Below are 18,006 nucleotides of genomic sequence, written 5' to 3'. Positions count from 1 at the left end.
GATTTCAACATATTGGAGCTAAAGCTAGCTAAGTCAACGTCAAAGCTGAAGGTCACACTATGAAGACAAAAATGTCCAACATTGTTAACTATAAAATGTTGATTTGTGGTTATTGTTGGTAGGGAGGCATGAAAGACATAGTTGCAAAAAATTGGAAATGTCTCATTTTAACAATGTAATGGATGTCATCAGCTTAGGTAGAAAAAAAACCCACCATCAAATCAAAAAAACATGCAGCAGAAAAATTAAAGCTGAAAAGTTGTGACTTGTTTAAAGCTTAATTCGTTTTCTAGGTGAAAGTTGATTCGCACATGTCTGCAGAATGACCTAAACCTCATAAATTATGAATGAATGAAATATCGTGAAGCATATTCACACTATAAAGGAGCTTCTACGACATCACACTGGGTGTCAAATTCATAAATAAAAACAACCACCAATAGAAAAAAAGTACCTTTTATTAAGATGAACACAACACATCACAGTTTACATGAAAATCAGAGCAGTTGGTAAACACTGTCGTGCTGTTGCGGAGCTGGGAAATATTGTTGGTAACAAGAGAACAGGTTGTTCCAGTCAGATAGCGCTCTAAAAGCACAGGCTCAGAGCTGCACGTAGAGGTTTGTCAAAACAACGATCAGTCTGGACCTGTTTGGCATACTGATGTTTCAGGGCTCTTTTAGGGATTATTGTGAACTTAAACATACAAATATGTCAGTGCTGTTTTTGGCCAGCTAAGTGAAACTGAGCACCAAATTTAATTACTTAATTTGTTCCAAAGACTGACAATCTTTAAATGCATGATGTGTTTGGTTTGCAACTCAAGATTCAACATTACTTAAGTAAACACATCTTTTAATAATAATACCTAGAAGTAACATTCCCCGGAAATTGTTATCCATCTATACAACAAAAACTGTTGCCACTTATACCTGAGTAGGGTTGGCCAATATAACAAAATACATTATATTATATCAGTGTGATATATATTCCCTTATATATCACACTGTGATAAGATTGATGCTGTCCATTGCTTTTTTATGCACTTGTGTAGACCTTTTGATTCTTTAACTAGTTTTTATGTTGCAAAATTTTACTTTACTGGGATGCTTTTGCTGTTTACATCTTAAACTAAAACATGCTTTTAGAATTAGATCAAACACATAAAGACTGAGCATACTCATGGTGTATTTAATCTCAACTGTACCTTGGCAAATGTTAGCAAAATGTAAGCTAATCTGTTCAAACATGTTCTCTTTTGTACAATTGTGATAAAATTGACTGAATATAAAAGAAAAGTATCCTTTTTTGGCCAACAAATTATGTGTTTCATCGCTATTAGGATCTCTGACAATTAAAGTGTAATAAAACATCAAGAATTGGTGAACAAAAGTCAAACACTGGGCAACATTCTTTAAGACACATTTTTATATAAGATGACTAGTCAGAACAAGTAGCACTAATACATGACATTGGAAAACCTTTGATAATGTCAAAAAATGTCTTACCCATCCAGAACCTCCCATGTTATCAGGCCTTTACAGCATTTTCAGCAAGAAGAGAATGCCCATTTCCACATCTGTAAATCAAGCAAAGTGGTTACTCTTACCTGCTCCTTCTTCTCGAATCAGCTTTTTCTGTGAAATACTCGCTTCCCTTTTCTTGTTAATGTCTGACATCTAGCATTTGAAGGTTAAACTTCTGTATCTCACTCAACAGGATCTCGAGTGTGTCCAGGACCTAAGTCTTTCTTCGCTAGCACCATCTGCTGAGGAGCTTAGCTAGCCTTGGAAACGAGATAGATGCTCACTACCAGGAACGACACTGCAAGCTTCTTCCGTGGGTGTTGTGCTCCGTGCTGCCTTCTCCCTTCTCTCTCAAATTGCTGACTGGTCCACTGTGCTGGGGGATGAAGGTGTTCTGTCTGACAGTCATCTGCAATCCTTCCACACTAGCGATGCTGAGGGCCCAACTGCAGGAGGTTGTAGCTTTCAGTCCTATTCCCCTCTCCAAACACTGTCATTTGTATGAGCTGTTTTCTAGAGTCAGAACCTCCCTTTACATTAACCCTATACACATTAAGAAGGAAATACACACTGTATGGAAACATATACACCACAGTCACCCAAAGAGATACTCCTTGAACTTTTTGTCTCATTACAACAACAAATTCCAGAGTAAATATATTAGATTGCTGATAGGCCAACACAAAGTTACTCATAATGGTGAAGTTGACAAATAATCTGAAAAGTGTAGTACATTTGTATTTATCCTCCCCAAGTCTTTAGATTGCAGAAGAACATTTTACTGACATTACAGCAGCAGATCTTTTGCGATACAGTATATCCACCAGCTTTGAGCATCTAGATACTGAAAATCAAGCTCAAGCTTTTTCCGACTCCATGGAGTGCATCTGTGAACATCATTTTTCAAGTTTTAGAAACAGTTTCTCAACTGGATTAAGGTCTGGACTTTGGTCATTCTGCTTTAATGTAAGTTGTTACATTGTTACTCTACCTGTATGTTATTGGGTTAATGTCTTGCTACAAGGTAAACCACCGTCAAGCCTTTTGTAGCCCTCTACAGCACTTCCTTTCAAACACTTCAGAAAAGCGTCACTCCAGAATAATGCTGCCACCACATTTCACGGTGATACACCACATATGTGGTTTTGAATGTGAACACAATGTCTTATCTGCACTTATGTTTTTACAACATGCTAAATGGCTAAAGGCAAACTACAAATGAGACTTCCGATGGCTTATTTTCAACAACAGCGCTCGTCGAGTCGTTGTACATGTTATAATTCTAATCTGGCTGCCATCAGAACTCAGTGTGAACATTCCTCAAGTGACCTGCATTCTAAAAGATGGCTAGTACACATCAACGTGACTCTACAACAATCTGAAAACGTTGCACAATAATAACTGTCAACATCCTGATAAGCTCCATCAGTGGTGCCTACCAAACCTGTTTTGTCTGTTTACATCTGATCTTCCAGCTCTCTACCTTATTGTGAAATTTTGACGATTAATTGAAGAAAATCTAATTATGCTGTTCAGGATGTCAAAGTTGTATTTGGGTAACTTTTACCTACAGTGTGAATGTAGCCTAATAGTTGTCTTGTTGACAGATATCCCACCTGGGCTATAGATTGCTGCAGCTCCTGCAGAGTAGCCATGGGTCTCATTAGTCCTTAATAGTTCAGGTGAATTGCCACATCTTAACTGGTTTGCTAATTTGAAATAAAGATTTTAACAGTTCTTCTCCAGAGGAAGTTTGGGTTGTTTTCTAACTTTCTCCCAGAGCTGTCTGTTGTGCTCCTTGGTGTTCATAATGCTGATTTATTACAAATATTTCCTTACGGACCTCTGAGTCAATCAAAGAACATCTGAGATTAAATTAGGCACAGGCGGACTCTTATTTACTAATTCGGTGACTTCTGAAGGCAACGGCTTGAACTCGATTATTTTATTTAAGGATCTGAGAGTAGATGGGGTTCAACACAAAAGAATGCCACAATTTTCAAAATGATTTTTGGTATGTAAACTTCCCAAAAACCATAAATATTTTTTCTTACACTTCACACTTATGTACTACTTTGTGTTGGTGTATAGTACAGAATCTCAACAAAATACATGCAAGTTCGTAGTTGTAACGGGACAAAATAGGAAAGAAAACACTACTTATAAAACCTCCACAGTTAATTTCGACAGGCTACACCAACATTTCATTGACATGGAAAAACAATAATCTGTGGCTTATTTAAATCTTTGCTGAACCAATAATGCACCGAACCTCATGTTACTTTACTACACAATTTTATTTTGTCTTTTTTTATCTAATGAAAATATGTGAACAATCTAGATTCTGGTTTGCTGGGAACATAAGGAGTAAGGGATTCTGTTGGTTCTAATCTAGGCTCTTTATACTTGTACACTGGTACTACGAAGGATTTACATACTGTGCTTTACATACAAAAATTAAAATACACTTGACACTTGCAATCAATAAATCATAATAACTTCAGAAAGAAGTAATTCTAGCTCATCTAAAGGCCTGATGTAACAAAAAACAACTTAAAGACAAATAATTGACTGGCAGAAAACCAAGCCATAAAAAAATTAAAGTAAAAAAAAAATGTAGGACTGAAGTTTAAATTTTTTTTGCTTTTTATCCCCAATACCATAGGCACAATACACACACACTTTAGACGCAGAAAAAAGGAAAAACTTTCTCAGCAGGGAAACATCTAGCACAATTAGGGAAGGGCATCATCTGCACTCATGTCTTGTTCTTACAGTCCTTCTTCCTTTAACTTCTCCGACTTAGCTGCAGTTAAGTCTGACTTCTGTGTTCCTCTAATGCTTTCAGATGACTGCCTCAAAGTAACCTGCAGCTTTCCTGACAATTCCTTTGCTCACCTCCTCGCCTCTCCTGCTAAGAACTGAAGCCTGTTGAATGGATACAGGATAGAACAAATAGTTAATCTGCACTTTCATGAGGCTCACTCTGTACTGTGCTACGAGGCTGGAGTGAGACTTAACACCGCTTACCGAAAACATGCGGCGTTCAATACCGCCGTGAGCCGTAGCCTCCACCACTGCCTCCGGAGCTGTAGCCACCTGGAATTAAGGAGTTATCGCCATAAAATGATGTTGTTCTTAATCCAGATATGTGTTTAAAAGTCTGGATTATGCAGACTTTTAAAGGTAGAACTCACCACCATATGGTCCACCAGAGTTTCTGCCACCAAAGTTATTTCCCTTCATTGGCCCATAGTTTGACTGCTGTCCACCATAATTTCCAAAGTCGTTGTAATTTCCACCCCCTCCATATCCTGAAAAGGTAACTCAAATTTGAAGTAATACATTCAAAGTGCAAGTGGCACATTTGTTTTTGAGAGGATAAAATTTTTACCTCCCCGGTTGCCTCCATAACCTCCATCACCGCTGCCACCAAATCCACCGCCCTGGTTTCCGTAGCCTGGACCGCCACCACCGTAACCCCCTCGGCCACCTCCATAACCAGGTCCACCGCCATAATTTCCTCCCGGACCTGGGAAAGCAAAGAATGACCAATTCGGTACTGCCTTACCGTTTACAACCTTATTCTGCAACATCATCAAAATGATAAAGGATTAGTTCTGGTGTAGGCAATAATAGTTCATCTAACTGTCGTAGGCTTGTAGTACTAGCTTGTAAAAAATTTTAAATTTTCTTTACTTCCATTTTAAACAGAAGCTGGTCTCTCTTTTTTACAAGACCAGTCCACCTATGGGTATTAATGAAGTTACTTACCATCCCTGATTTTAACTTTTGAAAACAACTCAAATTATGGTCATGTTGGTGAAATATAACCCTGCATTAGCAGTTAATACACATCAGGGAATCCTAATCTTTATGTATATAGGTCTAATTCTAATTCTGTTTCTAGATTAAGTAAAATATCCAGAGCAATTGGTGATATATAAACCCTTCGAAGAAAAGAAATGGTACATTATGCATACAAATATTTGTGACTCTAAGCTGTTACAGTCTGTACTGAGGGTTCCATTATTTTAGATTAAACCATTTTGTTCCTCAAAAAAAATATATAATTTCACACTACAGTTATTTTCAGACACCACAGACTAACATTGGCCCTCAACCTCCAGCTGTTTTTATGACTTGTTGGTAAAATGTTCTTTCTTCAGTTCAATTTAAACTTACGAGAACAAAACTTATAAAAAGAGCTTTTCTCCAGCTTCATCAATGAAGTTTACTGTTTGCATGACATAATTAATAATAAATGGGTTAATAGGAACATGATGCACCGTCCTCAGGTCTCTCCCACTAAGTGAGCGGCCTGAGTGGGAGTTCATTACAACTGACTCCCTCTGACTGCAAACGTCTGTGAAAAGTTGGAACCCTCCCGATTTGTTAGATCAAATACCATGATATTTCACATTCTTATATGCTAGGTTTTTAATATGCAGCTGATCAGGGGGCTGATACAAGTTATAAATGGTTTTAGTTTTACAATGGCCTGGAGGTTGAATCACTTCTCTAAAAACTCACTGCATGATGACATCTGTAATACAGAGAGGAGAGCTACTACTGATATTAATTTCACAGCACTTCATTTCCAAACATTCTAAGCTGCACTTCAAGCATTTTGCACAGAAATAATGGTGGCAGTGGTACTAATTTAACTCTAAATGAGACTAAAGTTAAGTTTCATACCATTGTCAAAATCATCATTATAACCACCGCGTCCTCCGTAGCCATCTAGGACAAAAAAGCACATAATTGTCAGACAGTGCATTTAAAATAGGTTAAATTCTTCACATATCGGACCTTCTCTAAACAAAAGTAGGTTCTTTCCAAATCATTATTAAAGTCAACAACATAACATCTGACATATACAAACCTCGACCGAAGTTACCGCCGCTTCCAAAATTTCCACCTCTGCCCATGAAGTTTCCTGATCCTCCGCTCCTTCCTGATAGGTGACATTTTAGAAACATTCATTACACAGCTGACTTGCCACCTACAATTCAGGCATAAATAGCTGCAGTTTTACATTTTTAGCAAACTCACCTCGGTTACTGGATATAGCATTCATTTCCTGTTTAGATAGCGCTTTCCTGACTTCACAATTGTGAAAGTTTATTGTGTGAAATTTCTGCGCTGTAAGAAAAATGGAAATTTAAAACACATAATCATAGACAGATTTTTTTTTTTTTTACAAAAAATTTATTTTCTAACTAAAACAAGTGCGTACCGACGATTTTGTCCACAGTGTCATGGTCGTCAAATGACACAAAGCAGAATCCTCTCTTCTTTCCTGTGGATCGCTCCTCCATGATGTCGATGCAGTCAATCTTTCCGTATTTCTCAAAATATTCCCGAATGTGGTGCTCCTCTGTGTCCTCTTTGATACCACCAACAAAGATCTTCTTCACTGTCAGATGTGCTCCAGGTTTGTTAGAGTCCTTTAAGAGAACATCGAGTGAGTGCAAATGCCAACCACACCAACATAGCTGTAGCATCTGAAGTCTGGTTTGAGGTGTAGATTTTTACCTCTCTGGACACAGCCCTCTTGGGTTCAACAACTCGCCCGTCGACTTTATGAGGCCTCGCTTTCATGGCCTCGTCAACTTCAGTTACAGAGGAGTAAGTTACGAAACCAAACCCTCTGGATCGTTTACTATTAGGATCCCTCATCACCTAAATGCGATATAAAAATAGACAGACTCAATTGTGTGCAAGTGAATTGCTTGTGTTATTACTATGTGGGAAAGTCTTTTATACACTATGATAAATCTACAAACCACACAGTCTGTCAGAGATCCCCATTGCTCAAAATGGGCCCGTAAACTCTCCTCTGTGGTTTCGAAGCTCAGACCTCCGATAAACAGCTTTCGGAGCTGTTCTGGTTCTTTCGCCTCATGGTCCTGTCAAAGCAAAACACAAGAAGAATTGCAGCAGAAAGTCATACAAGTGGAGACAGTTGTTGAAAAACAAAACATGACACTTTTAGTGTTTCAAAAAAATGCAAGAGTACAGACATGAACAAACTGTAAATAACTGGGCCTTCCCTTAAAACAAAAATATTCACATTATAAATAGGAATATTATTATAATTACATAGACTGACAAACAAGCAAAAAAAAAAAACCAAGCCTGTTATTTTCCAGGTCGACACACAACATTTTGCTTTACTGCAGTTGCTGAATCTTGCAGATGCTCTCATGCAGCAAATAGTGCATCACGTGCTATCAAATTACAGGATGGAATTTCATTTTACTTTAATTTTAAAAACGTTTTGCTCTAGAAACACTGATCTGAAAAGATGGCATCAGAATATTTTGAAACAGGCACACTGTTCTTTGTTTGTCTGGAAGGGAAAAAAGGCACCCAGCTGTGCTGACCCTCTGCAAGATACTTTATCACAAGAGTAAACGGTGAAATTAATGATGTCTTAAATGCAGTGTAAAGTTGCTGCACAGCAACAACTTTACACTGTTGCGGTGTAACACACATTGAAGATATCAATGTGTGTGTGAGGCTGTTATCATACAGTCTTATGTTGATGTTAACCCTTTCAGAAGCTCATGTTTAAAATGTGACTACCACACAGACTTATGGCAGACTGACCAAAGTGTCTTTACATTTCAACAAATTATAACTCTTCTTGTGTGTAAGAAGAGTAATAGACCATAATGACTCCAATAAAGTTTTTACTATTACAAAAAAATGTGGATGTAGCAATTTGTGATTTTGCAATCTGGAAATAATATTCCCTCCAAAATCCTTTTTTACTCACTAAGGATTGAAATTAGCAACTATTTATTTTTCAAAAGCATGCCTGATCTGCTGGAGGTGCATATACCTATTAAACTGACATATAGTTTTTTTTCTAGGATTAAGAAAATGGCCAAAGAATTGTTATGACATATTTTTTAGATGTAATGTTTTTGATAATTATAGGGACACAGTTTCAAATAAAGTCTACTTTCTATGATGGGATCTGTTTCAATAGAAACATAAATAAAAAAATAACACAGGTAATAAAATATGAATTACATTTGAACATTTATTTTAAAGTAAACACTTGAATAATAATGACACATTCTCAAAAATGTGTCATTATTATCATAAATCTTATGTAGAAAAACTGAAAGCATTTTTAAATGTGATCATGTTTTTCTTACACATTTTGTTTCACTACGAACTATGGTCTATGTAAATATGCTCAGTGAATAGTCAAGATGAATCAAAAGTAATGCAATAACATAAATACAGACAAAATAGGGTGCCTGCTGAACACTAGAACTTTACGTCTAGAGACCCCACTGTTGTTGGTCATTTTTTTAATCACTGCGAGGCTCAAGCAAAACGTATATCAACCTAAATATCAACAAATATGTTGCAGGAACTGCCTATAGTACTTGTTTTTGACTATTGACAGCAGAATCCCATAATGAAAAAGTCCTTCAAATTTAAATAAGGTAACCAAAACTAATGGGAATCAGCTACTTTTTTACTCACTATGGAGTAAGACTCTCAGATATTACGTTAAAGAATCTTAATAGCTCAGCTTGAGAAGTGTCACCTGCCTTTACATCGTATTTCATGTCAAAATGGCTGCTGCAACAAGAATAGCACGGTAAGAGCAGTAGCTAACATCCCTTTGCTGCAATCATGAGAGCTGTGGGTTAGAATACTAATATATAACAGATACATATATATATAAAGAGACATATTATAGTCCGTTTTAAGCGTTAAAGTGAGGAAATAATCATTATTTTTAGGTACACTGCTAGCTGTAGTAATTATGAAGAAGTTAGCTTAGCATTAGCGCTAGCTAATAACAACGTTGCTAGGCATAGTCAGGTACCGAGAAGGAGTGAAATCGCGGGATATAGACATGCAGCCTTTACTTAAATCTTACATTTTTGTTGAACATAATAGAAACAGTGGCTTTAAATATTTCTGCATGTATATGTTTGTTTTTAATGGTTAACAGCATCTTACCTCCATTTTGCAGATATGCAGGGCGGAGACGTTAAGTGTATCACGTGACCTTCTTACGGTAGCTTGTGGTACTTCTCTAAAAGTTTTACAACAAAAACCTTAAATATAGACGACAACGACTGGTTTATGCATTGAGCAAGTTGCACAAATTGTTATACGTATTGCTATTTGACTTCAGTTCAATTAAAACTGAAGTATGATGATTGGTAGCCTTGTCATTGCTATTTTGTGGTCATTAAAAAATAAGAATTGTCGCCACCTTCTGGCTAAAAATGAAAAACACCTTGAGTGTGTCTCGTGTAAACAGCGGTCGTGTTCAAAGATGAAATATCCACGTTTTTTTTCTTTTCCAGAAAAGATATTTAAAAACTAAAATGAATTTTAGAATTATTGCTAATGTTATATTTTTTTAATGTAAAAATAAAAATGCATTCATAAGTGGATGAATATAATATAAATGGATGAATATAATTTTACAATTGTTGGGTTTTTTCTTGCCTTTATTATACTCTAATTGAAATTTGAATTTAATGCTTTACTTTGGTTTTAAAAAAAGTTTGTCACAAGTGTCTTCCACTGTTATTGTGTGAATTGGAGGAGGAAAAGTCTGATAAAGCAGGGATGTTATGATTTCAAATATCTGTACTGTCATTTACACAGCTTTTTCATGAGTTAATTACTGACAATACATACAATATTTTTTTATTGCACAAGTATACATGCACATTTGGTAAATTTTTTTAAATGACAGTACTCAATTGCACACGCACATTTCTTTGAAACAGAATATGCTATTTTTAATAACTTTACAGTATATTTTTTTATGTTGTAAACTTTCCCTTACTATGCAGTCTCATACTTTTCTTTTTTTAATATCTTTTACTTTAGTTTGAATATGTGCACTCCTATTTATCTTTAACTTGCTGCTGGTACACCTGAATTTCTCATGGGACAATAAAGCACACTTCTATTTTGTGCTCTTAAAATGTATGAATAAGCTAGTTTATCTACTGTTTCCTTGTCAATAGCTACGCCTGTGAAGCATATTTGAGGAGCTATCAGACTCTATGAGTATGAAAAGTCTGATAACTTTGGACATATGTACAAAATGTTAGAGATAAGTTGAGGCAGTATTAATCAGTTGACATGGGCACTTTATCTAACTCTATGAACTTGCTTCTAATGTACTGAGTGCAAACAGCAATAGTGCGCTGAAATAAATAGCTTAAGATAATTTGTTAATCCTAGTGCCATAGAAAAAATTCTGGAGGAAAGTACAACATGCAGCACGAGCTAAAATACATGTTCAGACTTTTTCTTTGTAAAGTAACTTGCCAGTAAACTGCCATGACTTTAAACTACAGCAAAATTCCAGTTTCCCTCTGCATTTTTTTCATGTTAGACATTAATTTGTACTTCCAAAATAAACAACACAAACCTCATTTTAAAACTTACATAATTTGCACTGAAATGGACTTTTATATCCGTTTCTGAACTTTCTCCCACCCACCCCAACTTCTTTGGAGATTGGGATTTGGAATAATTTCTTCAAACTGCAAATCCGATGAAATTGACAGAAAACATTTACATTCTTTTTAGCTGCAGTTCTGCATAATATTTTTCCATCTGTATTTTCAGAACAGGTTGAAGAAAGATACTCGACTGGAAAAAATATGATGCATGAGCCAGATGCTACTTAGCCTTGTTGAAGCTGACTGGCATCTTCAAAATATATGACACTTTTACGGTTTAAACAATGTCCATCATTAACTTTATAGTAGTATGTGAGGAAAATACAGCCCCAATAAAAAGGGGTAATGTTTCTCTGACACTGTTAATGATGACTATTTATGATCCGTCCATAGTTCAAATTTAAGAGCATGTCTGATTTGATTCTTTTAGTCCACTGCAATTACTTCATTTGCCCAAACACTGATGCATTATTGTTTAGTACAATATTTGTGTTTATATAATATCAAAGTATTGCATAAGCATGTGAACATTATCTTTGGCTTAAACAAGACCCTGTTTGACCGTTACTAGATAATAAATGTATTGGAGACTTTAATGGTAATAAATCACTCACATATTTGCCGTAGTCTCACATATAACGCCCTTAGTAATTAAGCTCTGTCAGACATCAGAGATCTGATTGTTTCATATATTCCTAGCAGAGCACTTCAGCCTCAGACTGCAGGTTTGCTGGTAGTTAATAAAAAGTCTCTAAAAGCAGAATGGCAGGCTGAACTTTAAGTTGTCAGACTCCTGTTCTGTGGAAACAGTTCTTAGTTTTAGTTTATGAGTCAGACACACCTGTCTACTTTTAAACTTTCTGTCTTGATTAAGCCAATAGTTATATCTAAGGATACTGATCAGTTAGTTAGGAAGTAGAGAAAACATAGTCAATGTTTTTGGAGTGGTCATCAAAAAATTTAACTTTTAATTGCAGGGCCTTGCCTCAGCAGAAAAAAATAAATATTACATTAAGAAATAGTTATTAAAATGAAAGGCAGCATAACCATTGAAATCCAGAACAATAGAACTGAAGGATTAAGTTATTAGTTCTAGCTCTTAAAATGATCTCTATGCTCAAACTTAATTAAGTAGTAATGGAGCATAAACACAGGAACACAAGAAACATGCAATTCAAGTAAGGCAATAAGTTACTTTTTGATAATAAAGGAAACTGGTAGAAAGAAAAGCTACTTGCCAAACCTTGTTCGTAATTACATTGAAAACAATAATTTAAAAGTTTATAGCAACTCAAATTATGACAAAGATGAGGACACAATATTATATCTGGTACACAGGAAGAGCAGGATGAAGATCTTCATTTAGTAAAACTATATAGAACAATGTCTTAAGTGTTTGGGACTTAAAAACTCTGATAATTATTGTTTCACTGAGACCTGTTATTTCAAACATTATTTAACCCATTGTGAATCAAACCAAAGTGAAAATCCCTCACAATAATAAAAAAAGCCATATGAGTTCTATGATTGTACTGCTCAACCATTTGTAAATGCATTTCATTGTAAGACAAAAGCTTGACCTTTCAACCCTATAATCTGAACTGGCTGCTTGCAAATGTCTAATAAATATGACAAGGTTGTAAATTGTGACATCTTAATGAAGATTAGCTATCGAGGAATATTTTATCTGCTTCTTATGTAAATCAGAATAGGCAACTTGATCAGATTAAAAAAATCAAGTTGCCAAATATGGTCAGTAGTGTGATTTTAAGCTATATAGGTAATGTTCTATAATGTCTTTTGTCTGCTTCTATTTGTACCATATTTCAATGTTTTATATAAGACCTTTAAATTATGTTAATATTATATTAATAAAAACTGGACACATTTATGGCTGGATGTAGTGGTCCTTTTATGAAAATGGTCTGGCATCCAGTAGGACAATCAAACACAACAAACCCGGTGGCTTGTTTTTACATCCCAGAGCCACCAGTGCCCACAACAAACCCACGCTCAGCAGCCATTGCTGCAGCGTCTCATTGCTGAGACTCTGTGTGTGGGATTTGCAAGGAGGAGATGAGCTCAGCGAGTTGACTGCAGCAACAGTAAACAGGGCAGTATCAGCCTCTCACAGATGTGGTTTGATGGATGCTCGGCGTACACCTTCTCGCCCTCGCCTCGGCACAACATGTTTGTTTGGTTGTTGATCACACCCCCTCAGTCTTTATGCCTAACTGCCCCCTGACACAAAGATACATCACCGGTCCCACACATCTCTGCTGGCCACGGACAATTCGATTCAGTGTTCTTGTGGAGGCTGCTTTTGACTTTCAGAAAACATTTTAGGAAAACAGCTGCACATGATGTTACTTTTCCAAATCACACAGCCACTGTTTTAACACCACAAATGTGTATCCCGGGTGTTCCGAGGTGGGATTTAGGTTCAATTAGCAGTTCATTTGCATTAAATAAAAAAGAAAATGACCAAAATTGTTGGTTAATTATGCTCATAAAAGTGTTCTCTGCCCCAATTTACCATAAAACCCTACAGTCTCGGGCTTGGCAGTAATTTTCTTCAGCAACAAATGAGTGATATAATGTCCCGCTGAGATAGAGAGGGATGACATCCTTGCCTGGGCCGAAAGGCAGTACTTACCACAGAACCACGATTAAATAATTAACAAGGGTTTTATTCCTATTTTATGCCCGCAAATTATGGTTTGCTATAAATCCGCAAAGCCAGCTATAGAGAACCGTGTCAGCAAAAAATTCAAGTGCAGTAAATCATTAGAGGGAGGAGTCAGTGACTGCAAAATATCTTTGAGGTGAATATAACCTTTTCCCCTTCAGTCTTATCAGGAGGCCAAGGTGAAAATCAGAAGCTCTGGTCTTTGTGTTGAAGGCTCTTTTGATTACCTTTTCACTTTGTTGACAGAGAAAATTATCCAACAGTAGGTGGCACCAAATCATCATTCTCAATATAAGTGATTCTGAAACTATATCATGCAAGCACTCAGGAAATATTAAGCTGTCCAAATACCAGCAAACATTTTAAATTGTTTTAAAATATTGTTTTACTTATATATTTATGAATGCTTAGATTTTAATACAAGACGAAGATAATCTGAAAAACAATATTTTTTCAAATAATTTCTTAATTTATATAAATAGCTCCCTCCCCTTCTTAAAACACGAGATAGCTGTGATTAATCACATTGAATCCATTGAAAACCTGTGGTCCATTTCATTTACCAAATCAAGACCTGGATAATGACAGACCTTTTGAATAAAAATAATACATTTAATAGAGCCTGTCTGACAGCATGAAGTAGGCTTGAGGATCTCAAAAAGCTACACATTGTACTGTAATCAAAATAAATCTAAGATTAAATGAGAAACATTGGCTTCTATCTGTCTGAAACAGATAGTTTTAAATCATCTCTAAGGCTTTAAGACCCCAGTCTAAGTTATTCTCCACAATTGGAGAAATCATGAAACAGTTTGAATCTGAGATGCCACAAAATAATCCAGAACAGCTTCTAAAGCGCTGCAAGCCTCATTTGCTTCAGTTAAAGCATATGCTTCTGATTGAGCAATTGGAAAAAAGATTCCAAGGCTAAAAATACTTCTGATATAAACCCCCAAAACAAAACAAACCCAAACACAACAAACAAGCAAGAAAAAAAAGAAAAAAAAACAAAGAGTCATTTCCTATTTGCCAAAAACATCACAGTGACTCCCAAAAGTTATTCAGTGAACTGAAGAGACAAAACTGGGCAAAGTTTGCTCAGGTTTGCCATTTCAGGACTTGGACAACTTGTTGTAGTTGAGTTCATCTTTGTGACAGAAGATTCTGTCAGAAAGTCCAGGTTAATTAAAATCATAAGGTGAACCTCAGCAGAACAGTGATTCAAAGTGACCTATCAAGCCCACTTCTGAATAACTGAAAAATATATATATATATGTTTTAAGGTTTTGGAGTGATATAGTCAAAGTCCAGGTTTTGGTCTAATTTAGATGCTGTGTATGATTAAGTTCATTCCCATATGACCTCACTGTGGCTGAATTAATAGAAAATCTGCATGGGTAAAGAGTCTTCCAAAGCAATTTGAGAAATACATATTTTAAATAAATTATTGCAAAAAGTTTATGGCAGTTTTGCTGCCAAGAGAGACACATTCAGTCATAAGGTTTCTAGGGCAATTGCGTTTTCCACTTAAGGTGATTTGGAGAGCCATAATAAATGAAACCATCATTTGAATTCTACTTTTTATATTTAATCTGCCTATCTATACAGCTTTTAAGATTTGTTTGATAATCTGATAGATTTGTGACAAAAAGTAAAACAGAAAAAAGAAAAGATAAACTCCAAAATCTCCAAAGGTTAATCCATATTCAGTATTAAGACATGATTAAGCATTCATCATTACTTGGTTACTAAGAACCAATAAACCAACCTTTCCTCAAACTCAAACTTCAGAATGTAACTCAAACAACAACAAAAAAACCCTGCACAAATGATAAACTTTTAACTAACACCAAAGTTGTTCCAGAACCACATTTTGTTTTGGATGTCCTCTAGATGGCGCCATGGTCCATGAAACCTTTGGCCCTCCAGCTGCAAATCATATCACCTTGTAAATGTCACACAATATTCTTTGATAGGAAATTACTGTTTCCCCCTGTGTCAAATGTCTGGGTACTTGATTATGTGCAATAATTCCAAATCCTAATTAAAGTTGTTCTATTAGTTTTTTGCCATTAATATAATTATGAGGGAGTGCATTTTTATTATTGACCTATTAACTGTTGCATTGCGGATCCTCCTTTGAGGGATACTGCCTGCAAATGATTCATTCATTTAAAGTATTGCTCATTAGCTTTAAAAACATTTCCACCATTTGTTACTGTTATCTCTGTCACTGAGATGATGTTGTGAACCTAATGCTCTTTTCAAATACAGCCTCCCTCCCTGCTATTTGTGCCTGAGGGCGTTAAGGTTGACCTTGTCCTGAGAAAGCATAGACTGGCTGCATGACTCCTCTGGGGAACCGTGTCGCCTCTAACCTGGGCTTGGACGGACGGACGTACGCAAGTGGAAAACTGTGAGGAAATAGACATTTGGAGCAGGGAAACCATGGAGTCAATTTAGTCACTGCCTACTACCTTTTCGCATGCAAGTACAAAGCCAGCCTCACACGTTGGTGTTGACAAGAATTTCTCTCTGAGGAATTTAGGGACACAACAATTCCTAGCATCTGTTTCCTGCTCTCTTGCTCTGTGTGAAGGAAACAGAGTGTAAATCACACCAAATATAAATAGAATCAGGATTACATTTTTCAGAAGCTAAAGTTGGTTGCTGTTCCACAGTGTTTTGGTTTGTCAGACACCAAAATTTGTACCTGCTGTAAGAGGAGAAATAATAAAAAATTATTTAAATAATTATTTCATATTTACATGAGTAATATTTAATTTACTCAGGTAAATTAAATATATTGCATTGATAAGCCTCAATGATCTAAAGTATATTGAACCAAGGATCATATTTTCTTCACGTGCTTTAACTTAGAAACTTTGGATTCAATGTAATCTTTGTGTTAAATTTTAAAGCACAGCAGGAGCCTCCTCAAATGTAATTGGATCAGAGTTCAAAGAACCTCGTCCACAGCAATGAATGCTAACATGGTAGAATAATGTATAATCATGCTAGTAGGTTGTGTTGATGAAAAATAACTAGTCATTTAGCTGAGTAGTTAGTGCAAGCTAATGCTAGGCAGTCCAACATGCACCCCCCCCCCATCCCAAAAAAAACATCAAATATTTATAATTACAGTATTACAATTATAAATGTTCATGGCTAAGTTAATTTATCAATAAAAGCACACGTTTTTATGCACAACTGAGTCAAAAATATTAAATAAATAGGATCAATTTAACCCAAATATTTCTTGCTTATTAATTTTGGAAATGTCTATTTCTTATCAGTGTAATGCTGGTAGCCTTGACTGCCACTATAAAAAATGGCTCCGTTTTGTCTTTGGTTCAAAGCTTAGTTATCTGGATTTTGTACAGTGAGTGCTTACTCATATTTGTGTTCTCTTTCAGTCACCGTGTGCATTTATTTTTTCCCATGGACAGCCACTTTCTATGGTTTTGGGATCATTTAATCACGCTCATCTGCTAGTTGTCCCAGTAGTCACTCCTCCAGGTATTCATTCTCATGGTTTGTTTTCAGTCAGTGTTGGATTTGCTTGTTTCCATACCTGTTGCCACTCCTGTTGCCTCATATACCTCCCAGTATTTCAGCCATGCTGGTTTGTTGGACTTTCTATTATTAAATTAAGCTTTTCATTAAGTTCTACCTTCCTTCTGCGTGCATTTCCATTCCATTCCAAAACAAAATACATTAATTTTTGACATTTGTTGGCCATTTGTTGGTTAGCATAACCTTGTATATTGTGTCATACCTATAATCCAGTCCTGTTGTGTTAAATACTGTCAGGGCTTTGTGATTGCATATTTGACCAGGGACTGGGTCACCAATATAACTCCAGTGAGTTAGGTTGCTTTCTTTTGTTTTCTTGGGGTTCTTCCTTTCTTATTAACCAAAATTCCTGGTTGTTTTTATTTAAATCTACAAGGGTTTAAAGGATTCACCACTGTACACCAATGGTGGAAAAATTCAAAATATATCTAAATCAAATAAAATTATGTGCATCTCTGTAAGGTGTGCAACATTTTTGATTAAAAAATAATGAATGCATGTAGTGAAATGATGATCCAAACGGAAAAAAAACAGCTCATATTTGCAGGATTTCCTTTTCCAAATGAAATGGATTTTCTGAGATTAATTCTGATACAATTACAAAAAAAAAAAAATCAAATATTAGTTTGTTTTTTTTCTCACTTTTGAATAACTTTCTATGTCATTTTAAAAGAACAAAAAAAGAGAGAAGTTTATTATGCCTGGAAACCGTCCAGTGCACTGGCCTATTGATGTCCAAAGAAGAGAC

At 35.9% G+C, this 18,006-nt stretch overlaps 1 protein-coding gene and 1 long non-coding RNA gene across 4 annotated transcripts; one reads left to right on the top strand and one right to left on the bottom strand.

The window, feature by feature from the left end:
- Positions 1-440: 440 nt before the first annotated feature.
- hnrnpa3 (heterogeneous nuclear ribonucleoprotein A3) lies at positions 441-9,652 on the bottom strand. Of its 3 annotated transcripts, XM_032568627.1 has the most exons (12): positions 9,522-9,652; positions 7,316-7,438; positions 7,065-7,211; positions 6,766-6,976; positions 6,582-6,671; positions 6,412-6,483; positions 6,225-6,269; positions 4,921-5,058; positions 4,724-4,840; positions 4,557-4,625; positions 4,425-4,454; positions 441-1,579 (listed from the first exon to the last, which is right to left on the bottom strand). In XM_032568627.1, the coding sequence occupies exons 1-10, from the start codon at positions 9,525-9,527 to the stop codon at positions 4,573-4,575; spliced, it is 1,002 nt and encodes a 333-aa protein (XP_032424518.1). In that variant the 5' UTR covers positions 9,528-9,652; the 3' UTR covers positions 441-1,579; positions 4,425-4,454; positions 4,557-4,572. The 3 variants fall into 3 exon arrangements, with proteins under 3 accessions (XP_032424518.1, XP_032424517.1, XP_032424519.1); XM_032568626.1 differs by having other exon boundaries at positions 441-4,454; XM_032568628.1 differs by lacking the exon at positions 4,425-4,454.
- LOC116723599 (uncharacterized) lies at positions 8,714-17,715 on the top strand. The gene is made up of 2 exons (XR_004340012.1): positions 8,714-9,153; positions 15,957-17,715. It is a non-coding gene; the product is annotated as an uncharacterized LOC116723599 (long non-coding RNA).
- Positions 17,716-18,006: the final 291 nt, after the last annotated feature.

Source organism: Xiphophorus hellerii, chromosome 7 (assembly GCF_003331165.1).
Source record: "Xiphophorus hellerii strain 12219 chromosome 7, Xiphophorus_hellerii-4.1, whole genome shotgun sequence".
NCBI classification, from domain to species: Eukaryota; Metazoa; Chordata; class Actinopteri; order Cyprinodontiformes; family Poeciliidae; genus Xiphophorus; species Xiphophorus hellerii.
The sequence above is the reverse complement of the archived record's forward strand: the minus strand, read 5'-3'. Positions and strand labels throughout refer to the sequence as shown.